General features: G+C 38.0%; 1 protein-coding gene across 1 annotated transcript in view; it reads left to right on the forward strand.

The window, feature by feature from the left end:
* The window catches only part of Nachralpha6 (nicotinic acetylcholine receptor alpha6), a 471989-nt gene that overhangs the window by 119807 nt on the left and 336129 nt on the right, over positions 1-16053 (forward strand). The window contains exon 3 of the mRNA XM_076785216.1: positions 14224-14363. Coding sequence (XP_076641331.1) covers positions 14224-14363 — 140 coding nt within the window. The remainder of the gene's footprint in view (positions 1-14223; positions 14364-16053) is intronic.

Raw genomic sequence — 16053 nt, forward strand, 5'->3', positions numbered from 1 at the left:
AAAGTGTGAAGATGAACGATTTAATTTTCGAGATTTAGGAAAGCTGAAACACAGCCTTGGGAAACTAATTGCTGTTCTGACAGATCCCTAGTTGTCGTGTATGATTATTGGTATCAGTTAATATTTGAACAATAGAAACGCTCTCGAACTTATGCGGGTATAAGTTACCGTAATAACACAATAGTAAATTGCTATTGTTCCGCCGCTGATGTAATGCTGAAATTGAATCTTGTGACAAAGACGGTTTTACACAAAGGTGCAAACGTAAAGTTCCCCGAGATTCAGAATTAGACATCAGGATAATCAATTCTGGCACAGTCTGCGGTTTGTTTCGGCTATGGTAGCACGATAGACAAGATAACAAGAGCAGTATATTCGAGTTAAGCTAGTGAAACCGCATGACTCGCGGATCTTCGGCTCGTGAATGCAACTTACCCAATCACAGCTGTCAACCTATACATCTGATCCGCCAGATGGACTAATTAGCGCATTTATTCACGATGATCATCATTCACGCTAAAGGTCTTCCTCTGAAACAGCTTTATTAGCAGCTTCACAGTTCGAGATGCTGTTTCCACCTTCTCGCAAATTGACATGCTCGTCACACCGAACTATTCGATCTCTTACATTTCATCGTACATATAAAAATTGGGTCTGTCGTTTAATACGAATTGTTATCCTTTAACGCGTTAAATGCTGCGCGAATTTGCTGCGTTTCACACAAGTCGTCTATTTAAATCATAGCAACGATCATCGTTGTTAATAATAATTGTTAGTTACTTCATAATGAAGCCCTCACCTTATCCTCTAGTTAATCTTACAATCTACTTGATTTTAGTATTAATTTTATGACAATTATTTTTCATTTGTTTTTAAATCATCCATGCGGCATTCAACGTGTTCATTCCAGTAAAGTCTTGATCTAAGCTCAATCCTCGAGTCCGTGCTGTGACATATATCGCGTAGGGCTACTACTTTTTTGTGCCGGTTTCGTCCATCCCATAAAAGAATAATGATAAATAAAGAAGTTTTGTAATTAGATTAGTAGTGGTTCTAGCCTTGCCCCCCCCCTCCCGGTGGAGGGGATGGGCGAACTGACTAAGATCGTGTAGCTCCGTTCGGCTTAGATCAAGACATTACTGTATCGTAAATATCAAAAGTTCGTTTCGTTTTCGATTAGGGCGCACAATGCAAATTCAGAATAGTTTTTTTTTTAAAGGAAACAAATGCCTTGGTTAAGTTAGGAGGAGCTCAGGAAATAATAAAATATTAACGAACAGATGATCGCGTTATCGAACAATATAAGACGTCTACATTGCGGAATAAACTTTCGGGAAAACCTAATTATTTGTCGGACAGATTTTTATTTATTTTGAGTGTATGGTATACGCGAAGTAGTTGAAGATGGTCCCTGATATTTGAAAAAGTGCTCTTATTATTACATATAGGTTCAAAAATGTTGGAAGTTGGAAGGGTTTGGCGAAACCATCCTCAACAATCTGGAGTGCACTAAAGCCCAAAATTTACGAAAGTTCCTGACAAATTCGCGCGAAACGAGTGGGTGTTGGAAGTTCGAAACTGCCTGAAGTAAGTTTTTCAGAATGTAGCTACTTGGCGCCAAATTCACGCTTCTACGTAACCCGAGAAATTTCGAAAGCGAAGGAAACTCCTGGGACAGTCGTACCTACGTGGGCAGAATCCCTATTCAAGTGAAACTATAAGAACGAGACTTTTGAATCCCAAATTTGGTTAGATGGCATCCATCTCTGTCACTATTATCACATAACGCTCTCTTATGATGATGGAACTTCTGCAATTATTAAACGAACAGGTAGTTTTCTTTTTAATCGCCTCAAATTCCCCTATTGTCTTTTCACTTTTTTATTAAAATTATACATTTTTGTCATAAATGCACAAAATCTATATATAACGTATGTGTTGCAAAGTCATCGGCATGCTCACACGCAAACTCTACAATTAATTGCAATCGAAATTAAAGGATAAATATTCAATTTGTAATTGCTTGGCTAAGAAAAATCGGAGAACAATCAACCTCAGCTCGTTTTCAAGAGTGAGAATGACCTAATCTATTTTCATAGTCTTTTTGTTTTTCTTTCCAAAGAGATCGCGGAGCAGTTTTCTCTGGAATCAGGAGTGCAAAGATAGTATTTTTCTCAAGCGATTTACATATTCAAACAGCCGTACGAGGTTCGTAAAATCTTTCTCACGGCTCTAATTACCATGGATTTCTAGATGGAAGTTTCCGTTTTCGAACGATTCTATGAAATTTGATCGACGATTTGTTGTCATCATTTTTATCGTACTTTGAACGGAAAGCGTCGCGCTGGCATTAGAGTAATCCAAGGTACAGCTAGGAGATTATGCGCTTGAACTTGGATGTACGTTGTGTTCATGTGTTTTTGATGCGTTTAGTGCACAGTGAGTTTAGAAACAAGTATTACCTCCTCGTTGCCATACCACGTGTTGACTTCATCGTCGCTGGGTTAACTCTTCGTGAATGTCCCGGAATTTACTTTGGGAATTTGTCTTTCAGTAAATTTAAACTATATCATTCTGTTCGAGAGATAAACAAAAATGTACGAACTTTAAGAAATTATAATCCATACAATTATAATAATTGCTTAAACGAAGGAGTTCACATCGGTCAGTCCCTGAGCTCGAGCACTAGAACAATTAAATCTCCGAAATTTTAGTCATGAAAAAATGCCAGTGCTCATAATGGTTTAGAAGCTATTTATTAGCAGATTACGCAGAGGTCAACTTAAGTAGAAAACAAGGGAAAATTAAACCGGTTTCAATAGATTGATATGAGAAAATTGGACTTGCATCGATCAGCTCCCCAACTCGTGAATTGTGAAAGAACAATTCAGACATAAGCAGTTTAGTTAAATTTGAAGTTTCGGTTAATTCCAGTGTGATACGAGTATAAAATCCCGCGGTTTATCATAATTTTTCAAGAGCCGGGTATTATTAGACCGAGTCTATACGAGGCGTAGAACAGGAACTCATAATTTTGCAACGCGTTTGTTCATGTTAACCGTATCCACGTGACCCGTTGCATTCTACGCTCGCCCGAGCGTGTACTACGTACAGGAAAACGCGTGCATAATACCCACGCATGCGAATCTACGTGGGTGTGTTCGCGTCCAGAAGCGCCTCTTTCCTCCCATGGGTCTGGGCACATCTACGATGAGATAGGCGTCACGTAGAACCCCGTAAGTCCTCCACTGCCGCGCAAGGGATGAGATATTGACAATCTACGCCGTATCATGTCATGCGTACTTCCACGAAATTGTATACGAGAGAAAATGTTTCTCGCATTCATGAACTCTCCCATGAGATTTGATTATCATTCACAGCACAATGTCTAGATTGAAGACTGTTGCGAAAATGTCCAGAATTGTTCATTTTGCAGCGAAATTGTACTTGTTCAAGCACCACGTATTGTTTTATATTACTGATTGTGTGGACAATTAACCGATATAATTAACCAATTATCTTCAACAAGTTTTCACCAAACACATGTTTTTTCTTATTTTAACCATTACATTTGTCTCGTCGTTATATAATCTTGTTTCATAAAAAAAAATCATAGTATTTAACCCTTCAGAAAATTGAACAGATATCACGTTCTTATCCATGGTGGGTTAATCTTCAAATATTTTGTAGCAGCGTCTTCAATTCGTTGAAACAAATTTATTTAGAGATTTAAGTCACGTTTGCATCAATTCGAATTAATTGTTAATTCGCATTTGCTGTGGGGAATTTCATTGGAAAAAGAAATGAAAGAAATTTACATAAATTGTGCCGTCCATAACGAAAATAATTTTAGACGACGTCCTGCCCTGTTACAGCACACAAGCCAAGACGGGATCATGGTATTTACACGTGTCACAGAGATAAGCAACGTCTTTGTCATTGTCATCACCTCCGGCTTATGTGCGCGAGCTCAATCTTGACATTCTACATACCTAATCCATTCTCCTGGGATTCCGAGCACAAGTGACCATACAAAGTTCATTCAGCATCGTCATTGTCATCTGACGGATTAGACACGACATATTATTTTATTTGAGCTGTTACATTGAAACGATAATGTCGCTAAATGTAGTAAGAACAGTTACTGAATGACAGTGATAAGCGACCAAAAAAGTTCGTATATTTTCTTTTTCATTTTCAACGATTTAAACAACTTTTCCATCACCTCCTTTGCAAAAATGTTGCTTCCGCCATTAGAAAAGTGAATCAATTCTCTTCTTCGTCCCTACATTTATTTTTAAGACAAAACAGATGCACGAACAATTTCTAGTTTTTTAGTTGTAGTCAGGAAAATTCTTAAAGAAAAATAACAGATTAAAGTTGTGTTACATCAATATCGATTTTTAGTAAATATAAACGGGCACAAGACTATTTCAATTGAATATAAAGGGGGAAAAAAAGGAATTACATCGTAATCTGTTTTTATTTATCGCTGACCTTTTATTTATCGCTGACCTTTTATTTATTGCTGACCTTCACAGACCATAATATTGCACTTCGTTGGATTCGTCTCAATAGCCGCTATCAGAAAACAGATACCAAAACATAGCATTCTATTTGAAGAATAGAAAAAAACACGGACCAATCAGAGTGCAGCTATAGCAAAGGGATCCCGGCTCGGCGTGGTGTTGGTATTGGCTGAGTCAGAATCCGCCTGCTGTATCCGCGCTCTGATTGGTCTGTGGTTTTCGCTAATAACTCCTTAACAGAGCCGCGGAGAACATTTTCGCAAAGGAAAAAGTTACTTCAAATTGCGCCAGAAATCGCCCCTTCCAAGGAAATATAACAGTTTTGGACAGCCTGTATAAAATGTAATTAGACCAATATTTATGATCGTTAGTTAAACTGTCTGTGAAATAAGCTTCGGTTGTAACAAATGCTGGACCGTTTTCGGTTATGTGCTAGTTTCATTTATTTATGAACGACCACCGCACACCGGGAGCTCAGAATGGAATACTTCAAGAAGTTGTCTGATCAATCAAATTCAAGAATCGAAATATTCAAAATGGACAAAAGTAAAATCAGATCTGTAAGGAATAGAAAATTGGCCATTACAATTGACCGTTAACAAAAACGTAATAGTATTTCTTTGAAAAACAAACTTACCCGCGAAATTGGTTTACGTACTCGGAAGAGACAAATGGTTCTAGATGAAATATCCATTAAAATATGTTCTGAGAAATTTGTGAAGAATATTGTACCTAAAGAGAGGACCATGTACAAATTCATGCACAATGACCAAAAACGTCTGTTTCCTGTGAAGTAGGGGTTGCAGCTGACCAAATATTTGGCTGAAAAGTGGAAGGACTGATCGATTTGGCGAACGTTTAAATGATCTTGTCCGCGGCCCTCCGATTTTCGCTGTTAAATGAACAACAAGCTCGATCAATTCCTATCATTGTCCCATATTCCGTCGTTACATTCCCAAGGGAGTACCATTCATACCGGCTGATCCCGCAGGCAGGGTACGTCGACCAATGGCACGAGGAACGTTGACATCGGAGCTGTGAAAAAGCCACGAACCACCCATTCACGTTGACACCCGTTATCACACATATTTAGCCGAGGCATATAGCACCTCGTAACGAGTCAGCAAACGACGTATATCGGTCTTTTTTCTATGCTCTCTATTTTCTCTCTCTCTCTCTTTCTCTTCCACTCTTCCTCACTCTCTCCTCTCTCCTATTTTCCTTTATACCTAGTTCCCTTGCTTCACCCTTCCAACGACTTTTTCCCAACCACTCGCAAAGTCATTCTCATTAATCTAAATCGACGCCGACAACGTTCGTCTGAATGAAGCCGTCGCGATCCTCTTTCAGTCAGCCTTTGTGACCAACTATTAAAAGGCTCATCTGCAGCCTGGTTAGCGGGGTTCGTGGAATATTCTACAAAGCTCCGCGTCCCGGAACAGGAGCAAAAAAAAAAAGAAGAGAAGGATTGCCAAGGAATATTCGCGGATCCGTCGATCGCGAGATTCGCCCGTGATTTATTTACGTTTCAATACACGGGCCAGATGTCGGGACTGTAACAGGTGCGACCGTAAAAATATTCCTCGCTCCGCTATTTTTTCCCTTTTATCGCCTCTCGGTGTTTAGCCGCATTCTCGCGAGACCGATTATCCGAATTATTTATTTCGACGAACAAAGCGGTCACCGTTCCTCCGAAAAATAAATGACAGATCGACGTCAATCGTGCGTAGTGATTTTTTTTAGCTCTTGTACCTCGTCGATGGATCACGACGATTATTTCAGTCGGAGTCTTTTCAAGTATGTCGTTGCGTTCATCATTTTTTTTCTCTCAGAGAAAGGCAAGAGAAGCGCAGGTAGAATAGTACCCAGTTACTGTAGGGGTGCCAATTATTGCGCCTATATTAATTATACTTATTTTTAACCCCTTGCCCTACAATATCGAGTCATACGCGTGATGAAGATTCTGAACAAAGTCTAATAAATATGTATGTTATTAATTTCCTTTGAACCATGATAAAATTCTATTTTGGCGTTGTTAATGTACAGCTATTGAAGAACATATAGTCATACAGTAGATGTAAATTTTCTCCTCTTTTTTAGGAAATTACGAATTATAAAAAAGTTTGAATCACTGAAACCGTAAAATAAATCAAAGAAATAATAAATAATAAATAAAAAAAAAGAAATATGTAACATATACATTAACTGATTTTAATGAAAAATTTAATATTCATTATGCTTTAAACATAGGTATAATTAATATAGGCACAGTAATTGGGTCCCTTACCCTACCGTAGAGTACTTCATGAAATTTAAGGGACAATGTAAATGAAAAGTATCAATCAAATTAATTTCATAGATATTATATGGTTGCTAATGACTAGACTAGATTGTAGATGTTTATGCAAAATTAAACTTTTCTGCGTCCATTGCAAGTAACAGGATTTAAATAAAAACTCAGGACGATTCCTAATATATAGTTTTAATAAATTGATAATAATATTATGATATTTTTCAATCCTTTCAATGTTTATGCTATTTTATATTTCACTTAACAGTTTATGTCGTAAATACATCAAATTCAAAGGAATGTAGAATTCGTCTTCTGAAAGCAGCCTTTTTAAAATTCACTTGTAGGACTGGAAATTTGTGGAGACTTCATGATCTTGCCACGAACGGCCCTCATTCGATAACAGGAAGAGCGAATAACCATTTTGTAAATGTCTTAGAAGCCGCTCAGAATGCGTCCGCGTTGGTAGACGTTCATTTCCCGTAACTCACTCGTTAACGCACGCACCCTGTTTACGCGAACGAAACTAGAAAAAGAGCTCCGCCGCTTTAATTTCCGTTTCATTTGTCACCGTTCAGCGACGCGGTTGCATGCAAATCGAGAGCCTCTTCAGGGCGAAACACGGTTCGCTGATATATTTTTTTTTCCATTTCGCCTCTGCTTCGCGAAGTTTCGTCTATTACAAGCAACTTCTTCCGGGCGAGCTAGTTGTTCCGCAGGCTTCCTGCTTCTTGCCCGTTCATCCAAGGTTTCGGGGCGAACTCTCAATCGAACTAATCTCCGGAGGAGGATCGTTTACAGTGACCCAGAATCAATCGATCGTTATCGTCTTTATTTATAGACACACTTTTACCTTGATGGAAAAATAAGACTAGCTTGTCAACTCGCACACGGTCAAAGATACACGGTAAATTGTCCCGGCATGGCATTTTAAACTTTCACAGAATTGTGTTTGCTATTATATATGAACACTGAATATTTTCTTTATACAGTTGTTTAACGTCGGGAACGAACATTACGACTAGACTGCGGATTTTATGGGTTTACGAGAAAAATAGCTACAATTTAAGGGCCCGGGATAGTCACGTGACTTTTTAATTAATAATTTCCATTCACAGCCTTCAGACACAGACTTAAGATCCGTCTTGGTCTTAAGTCTGTGACTAAACTTGTCACATTTTTTGCTCTGTATTATCGATATTATGAATTCTGATGCCAGAAACGTGCTTCAAGTTTTTGGCTTTATTTCGCAGAGAATCATGACAAAATATAGCTCAATTTGTAGCTGGAGATATTTTCTAGTGCGCGGTGCTCTCGATTTCATCCAGGAAACTCATCCAATGGCATAAAAATGCTTGGATTTCACGGCATGCACATCGTCAATTTTTGGCCTACTTCTAACGGTTATATTACCAAATATCTGCATAATCCCGGCAACTTCTGACCAGCGCGCGCTAGATTGAACCTTCCTCTTTCGAATGAACCCTTTACCAGCGACAACATATTCTTATATAAGGATGAAAACTTGAGGAACGTGAAACCATTTTTTGACGGTAATGTAGTCACTCTACCTTAAAATAGTGAAATGATTAAAGGAATTTAAGAACATCAGTGCATTATTTTCAACTTATTAGAATTATTTTGACGTCTGTGTCGTTGTGTGAAACATTATCTCGGACGTTGCGAACGCGTTTCTTATTTTCAGCTTGGGCATCCTTGCCACGATTAATAAACGCATAATTAATTCGTGTTTACGTATCTGCGGTATTAAACGAACCGAAACGTTGCCGTGACTACAACAGGGATTTAATACTGACATAAACATTTTCACGAGTGTCGTGACGGGGTGTGAAACTTATCCCATGCTCGTCGGTGCCGCCAGCATTCATATACGCAATTTGCTTTAAACCCCTTATACGTTTTTTCATGAAAGCGGGATTAAAAGATTGCTATACAGCCGCTACGGATTCATCACTGTCAAACGTAAGCTTCTGTTTTATTAGTAACTGTACCGTCTCTGTTATTCAGAACATAATGTTGCACCTTCAAAGTGTTAGAAAATTAATAAGAAAATAGTTCGGACAAAAAATAGGAACGTACGTTGATTACGCAGTACAGTAATTATAGCGGTCGGCTAATTTTTCACTTAGCTGACAGAAGTGAGGATAAATATTTTGACGTTAAGAATTAATGTGTCAATTTTTAATAACACGAATGGAGCACTGATTCGCAATATGAACATGTTCAAAACTATAATTGGGTCATCGATTAAAGATATATATTAAGAAAGAATAAATTCTATATATACAGGGTCTCTGCTAACGGACGCGCCACCTAAATATCTCTTTTATTTTTAATGGAACAAAAAAGATTTATGGCATAATTTAAATGGTATCGAAGGAGGAACACCGTAGAAGAAAAAATTTTGGTCCTGTTATTTTTTCATAGATTTTTCAGTCATCGTCATATATACACATATATATATATATATATATATATATATATATATATATATGTTTGTTGGCATAAACGACATTCAGAAATCATTAGACCATGTTAACAATTGAAATTCTTACGTTCATCGAAATTTACCGATAGGAGAATCTTCGACGTTAGAACGAAATCAATGCACGTCGTTAATCAGATTAGGCAAATGTGTTACGCGCTATTGATCCAATGTTGAACTCTAGTTTATATAGTACCGACATATTGCATTGCTCTGATTAATCACCTTTGTAATACCATACACGGAACACGTGCTCCGATCTCGATACCTGTCGTTAGTAAACAATGAGAACTATTCGAATCTGAATCCACATGCACACCCGCAAGCTCGCACCTACATACAGTAACTTTCAGCGAATGCTATCGCGCTTCTGTAATAACTATATTGTGGAATCTTCTGCAAACTTGCATCCGTGTGCATAAATTTACCTAAACGAGCTCAATCAGTTTCCTTTCACTGATCAGTTCGTTGTGTCACTCATTAAACAAGAAGTACATTGAAGATTTAATAGAATCACGATTTACGAAAAGTATTAGAGTGTTGTAGGATAAGGGACGCAATTACTGTGGGGAAGGGGATGCCCATTACTGTGCCTCTATTAATTAAGTTAATATTAATTTAATTTATACTTATTTTTAAAGCATATTGCATATTAAAAAAGAAATATTAAAATGTTTTCATTGAAATCAGTTAAAATATATGTTATATATATATATATCTTTTTTAATATTGATTATGCTTTAAAAATAAGTACAATTAATATAGGCACAGTACTTGGAACCCCAACAGTAATTGAGTCCCTTACCCTATGCAAGATATTTTCAGTGGATATTAGAATTGTAATAATAATAATAATGCAACGGGGATTAAAACAACATGAAAATTGACCTGCTGCATTTATTTTTCCCTTCGATCCTGATTTTGCAATGTCGAATTGTAAACTCAAGTGGTGCATGTTAATGTTCACATTTAATTTTCTATTGAAGCAAATTATTAGTTCTGAGCGACAATGAACTAAATTGCTAATATAACTGTTGCCTATATTATTAATATAATAATTGTTTATATTACTACTTTACTTGAACAATGCTAAATGTGTTCCACAAATTCCTAAGATTACCAGTATAATATCAATTCATTTCACGTATTAAGTGTTTTATATGAAAGACTATGAACGAACTGTATAAACATGGGCACAGCAGGTGTGCGCAGGAAGCGTCGAAAATTTATGAGTTCCCACGGAATCGATAGTGCAATGGTCAATGTGCAAGCATCAAAACGAAGATATTTCCGGCACGATTGATAGGATGAAAGTTTCAGCATCTGAATTATGCACGAAAGGATTTAGATGCCAATATTCACGGCACCGAGATCTCTGGAGTACCGATGCGGCAATTTATGCGAACGTTAGAGACGAAAAAAATGTTGTCGGCGAAACAGCAGACAGAGGGAATGAAATATTAGGTCGCTCAATCGGTAACATCCAGACAGCGGATGTTTATGCAAATTTTCATTTCAGCTGCGAAACGTCGGAGCCGAAAGAAACTGCAACTGCATCTAACTCGATTAATTTCGTTTATGATATTAGGATGAAATCAATTCAAGTAAAATAATTTCATTTGATTCATTGATGTACTATCATTTTCTTCTTTCAGAAGAAATCTTTTCACATTTTGATATTAGATATTTATTTAACGCCGATTGTAAACGTTTATCAACGTTGAATTTTTGATCGGTTAGAGAATGATTGTTTGATGTATGATTAGGGGAATTTATACATACGTTCATATAGTAATTGTGCAGGCCATTTTGTTTTGAAATATTGTATATGACCATTCTGAATGTGTCCTATACACGACGCTGCTGGTTCATTTGACGAAATTTTATCATCATAAATTATCGTCGTCCTCCGCGGTCTTGTTGAAAGCACTCTCTTCATTCAACATAATGAACTATTGTACTTAAATTAGCTTCGAAATACGCCTGATTTCACCGCTGTTTCACCGAATATTGTTTCTGTCGTGTCCGTAAGAAAGTTCTGACCATCCGACGACGGTGCCGCGGCGTCCATTTGCGAAGTACTTCTAGACAACACTATCTTCTAGTTGGTCGAACGTGACCCGAAATTGTTTGTCGAGCCGCATTTCATATTTTGCGGTATCGATCCTGGGCACAGAAATTGCTTGGAAACTCTACCGCGGAACATCATCATCGGCTTTCCTAAATTGGAGCTCATCCACTATAAGCTCAAATCTCCATCTACGATCTTCGCGAACTATCGTTCCTTCCGAAATGGCATCTTCGATGCGGCGTGTACAATCTTCCCCGATTTTGCAACGTTTCGTTGCGCGAACAATGTGTAAATGCACTTTGTCGACGTTCTCAATATGATACTTTTGCAAACGAATTATTTATTACAATGGTACCTGATTCACCCATTTTGAGTATCATATTTTTATCTAAAAATGTTCGCCAGTTAATATTTATACAGTGTATCCCACGAACTCTGTTCACTTGAACATCCTGGTTATTTCAAACTTGGGATCATTTTCGAAATGGAGTAATGCTCCGCGAATTAATTTACTCGATACCTCGAGGAATGCTTCGCGGAATGCTGTCTCTCAGTGGCGCAGATTTTCCGGAACGCTATATTCATTTATTTATGCAACAGAATGGAATATCCTGCGGAGGAAGACAAAAAGATGAGCAGTACTTATATAAAGCATCACGTCAATGGCCACGATCAACCGAGCATGTCGAGGTACGAGGAAGGAAGGTTCCCCTGAATGTGCTGGAGCAGACAAAAAGAAAACGTGGAACAAAGAGGGATGGGGGGGGGCAGAGGGGGGAAAGAGAGGGGTCAAAAGAGGCGCAGAGGGGAAGAGAGGGGAGAGAGAAAGATGAGAGGAACAAAAAGTGCGAGGCGTATTGAATCGTGTCCGTGTTGTCGGACGTAGTAAGAGAATGGTTCGCGAGCAAGTGCATTTGTCGTAAGCCAACAATATTTCGGTCTGTCTTCAATGGGTGCACGTGCGCCGAATTCGGCACGGGCTACGGTCATTATTCTCTCGACAGACACAATCCTGTTGCATTTTGCATTCGACCGCAGCACCGTGCCTGGATTCCGAACCTGTTTAGGCCAGCCTTGCCCGTAACACAATATCGTTGCAATGGAATCAGCGACACAAGCGTCAGATTAAGCGGAGGATTAAACGAAGGATTAACTGTCGTTCCGTGAATAGCCATCGATTCCACGAATACTCTTTCTGTTTTTTTGATGGTCTGTTAAATCAGAAACAATGAGGTCGGGCGATTTTTATTTGTACCTTTGCCTTTGAGTCATGAAAATGTACACGAACCAGTGGGAATGCCCCTAAAGAAATTCTTGGATCAGTTTTCTTTGTAGAACGAAATGTATAAACGCGTATCAATTAATTTACAGCGACGTAAAACTGTTTTTACCTTTTCATGGTCTGTTGAATCGCTAACGATGAAACCGGACGATTTTTGTTTGTATTATTGTGTTTTAGTCATGAACGTGTACACAAAAGGGTGTAAACGCTACGGAAGAAAGTTTTGTATTTTTCGTGAAACGGCAAGCAGATATTTTCGCGAGAGACAATGGGAACGAGCTGCTGTTATTTTGTAAGGGACTGTAACGTAAGGCTCTCGGATAACGTGATTATGAATGTAAATTTTGCGCGCGCGTTAACGTGATTAAAAATGCGTATAGTTTCAATTTGGCCGCGGCTGAATGTGCTCTAGCTTATCAGGTTTGCCAAGGGATTATAGTGGCTTACTCGCTATCGTTGCTCTGTAATGTATAGAATCCGCGTCTGCTGCACGATCTACGATGCTCGCCACGGTCAAGGAATTTCCGAACAAACTTCCGGTGAAAGGAGGATTTCGCGCAACAACAAAAGTTAATACGAAGGACTTGAGCAATTAATAATGCTGGGAAGAAACTGTAATCCGAGAAATTCCAAAGAATTTTGTGGGTGGCGTTGTTATGCTCGGCAAGCAATGAGACATGTACTTTAATTCGGACAATTTATGCATTGGCGATCGTGCCCGTTTAGAATGAAAAAATGCCGTAAGAAGTTTCTAAATAATCAATATAAAATACAGATAGGATAAGGAAATGAGATATTAAATTTTTCCATTAAAATCAGGTAATATATATGTCTCTATCTCCTTTTAAATATTCATTATGATTTAAAAATAAGTATTAATTGGGTACTCTAGTGTGCGATAAAAATGTGACAATAATGGGAAATAATGTGAAAGACATAATAAGCTTCCAGGACTAGAACAGAAAATTTGAACATGCGCTTTATAGGAAGCTCAACCATATTATTAAATTTCCTATTTATTTAATTGGAACTTGATTTAATTTACTTCTTGAAAAAATTCTTCCGTGTCGCAAGTTACATTTAGAATAAATTAGAATGTATTAGTTAAAGTAAGTGATAAGAGTAAGGAAAGATCAAATGAGTTATAAAATTCAACGTACAATTAGATTTATGCAAATGAACGTTCAATAGGAACCAGTATAAAAAAGCAGTTATATTTGTTTGTAAAGAATACACAATTTTTTAAACGAGGATCACGGGACAGTAAGTTAGCAAATCGTAAGTTCCTGAATAATGAATACTACTTTTTAATAACTTGATTAGCTGACCGATAGTATTAAGCCTGCCTGTACAGCATCGTAGGCAGGTATATGACCCATAGCGATGCGGTTAGGTCGGGTCATTTATGACCCACGATAAAATGTTAACGGTGTTGTACGACCCGGAATAATTTCCTTAATCAGTGACTTTACGATGCAGGATGTTGCACTGAACAGCTTCGTGAAACTTCTCACCGTCATTCCGAATAATTTGTTCTGGTTGCAGGAAGCCTGTGCGGACCCCACGAGAAACGTTTATTGAATGCCCTGCTGTCGACGTACAACACCCTGGAAAGGCCGGTCGCCAACGAGAGCCAGCCTCTTGAGGTGAAATTCGGCATCACGCTGCAGCAGATCATAGACGTGGTAAGTTATTTTCTTGGTAACCATAACAGCACAACGGCCTCCACATAGTCTGATCAATCATCGCACGAAATTTACCGTTATTTAAATTTATAAACCGTTTATTTTTCACCGCCGAATTCTGTGACACCACGAGGACCATATAAACCGGATTTTCAATAATATAATTAAATATAATAGAAATGCTAATATGATCTGCAGGTTTATTATAAGGGTGGACCATAAATCGTAGTGTAGCCGGGCAGTAGGTGATTCTACATGTAAAAATAAATCGAAAAAAAGGAATAACATTTTTTCGTTTGATGGCTCGTTTTCGAGAAAATCGAGTTTAAAGATCCATCGAGTTCGCGTGCTTGAAGCAAGTAGAATTGGTTGGTCGCGATCAGACGAGTCGGACGATTCCTCTCCAATAGCACGCGTTTTCGCTGCATTCTCTAACTCGATTTTCTCGAAAATAAAGCTTCGGCTAAAAAAAGTTATACCAAATTATTTTCTTATCTTTTGTGTACAATCACCCCCTGCCGGGCTGTACTACGATTTCCGGTATTTTATAAAAGTATGAAACCACCAAAAAAGAAACATAATCTGTTGAATTGCACTGTAATGCGAGAACAGATGAAATATCACCCTAGCACTTTTTTGCAACTGTGTATTTTCGTGGGGCACATTAGAATTAATGCAGTGAGAGTGGCGTTGGATTTTAAAAGTTGGTTTACAGTGTACCGCAGTAAAATTCTCCGTACACATCACCAATAGAAAATTCTCCTTTTGTTTCGATTTAACATTTTCTTCCAATACAACTAAATGTCAATTAAACTTATAAGGAAATTTACATTTATGAGGAAAGTAGGTAGGAGAGATTTGAAACAGTAGAGGGTTTGGAAGAGTTAGAGGCCATCAATATGCAATATGCAATTTTCAACTTTTTGAAATTATTAGAGAAAGTAAAAAATCTCTGTTTGGCTCCTACGTCCTGCAATTAACGGGGACAATTTTTATTTTCCATAAAGATCCGCAGTCCTGTTCGTGACTTTTGAAATTGTATACTTTCGTGGCACGAACATGGCACGAACAAGCTTCGAAGTTACACGATGTTATAGTCGATTTTAATCGGCGATTTGTAAAGTGCAAGTTCTTGTTAAATTTCATTGGTTTTACATGCACCGAGTTCGCAGCTTACGTTGAAATTTTCTCGCGCAGTGACGTTTACGTATATTCGAAGGAACCGCGTGCGCGCTAGACAACGTTGGCTTTTCTGGTTGTCTTAAGAATATCGCATTAGAGTGGATTTACGTCGGAAGCATTTTCGCTTCCATTGCCGGCAAACCGCACAATGCAGTCGGTTCGCGCACATGTACACAATTCCATCGATGGAACTCCGATATGAAAGATTTCTATTATGACCCTCTTCTTTCTTTCGCCACATATGAGAAGTTACCTGAATCGTATATATGAATGCTGTCTGTTACCATTCGATCGGATTTCTTTTCTCCCATATTCAGTGCACACGCCACGGAAACACGTAAACGAGCTACAATGACATTATACTAACGCAGCATAATGCTTTAAAAATATGCGGCGAGTTTATTCTCGACGTTAATGGCAGATTCTGAAAATGTATTGTTATTACTAGAAAAACAAGTAGATCAAATGCGAAACTATAAAGACATCTAAAGCATTTGAAAGTACATTT

Source organism: Halictus rubicundus, chromosome 3 (genome assembly GCF_050948215.1).
Source record: "Halictus rubicundus isolate RS-2024b chromosome 3, iyHalRubi1_principal, whole genome shotgun sequence".
NCBI lineage: Eukaryota > Metazoa > Arthropoda > Insecta > Hymenoptera > Halictidae > Halictus > Halictus rubicundus.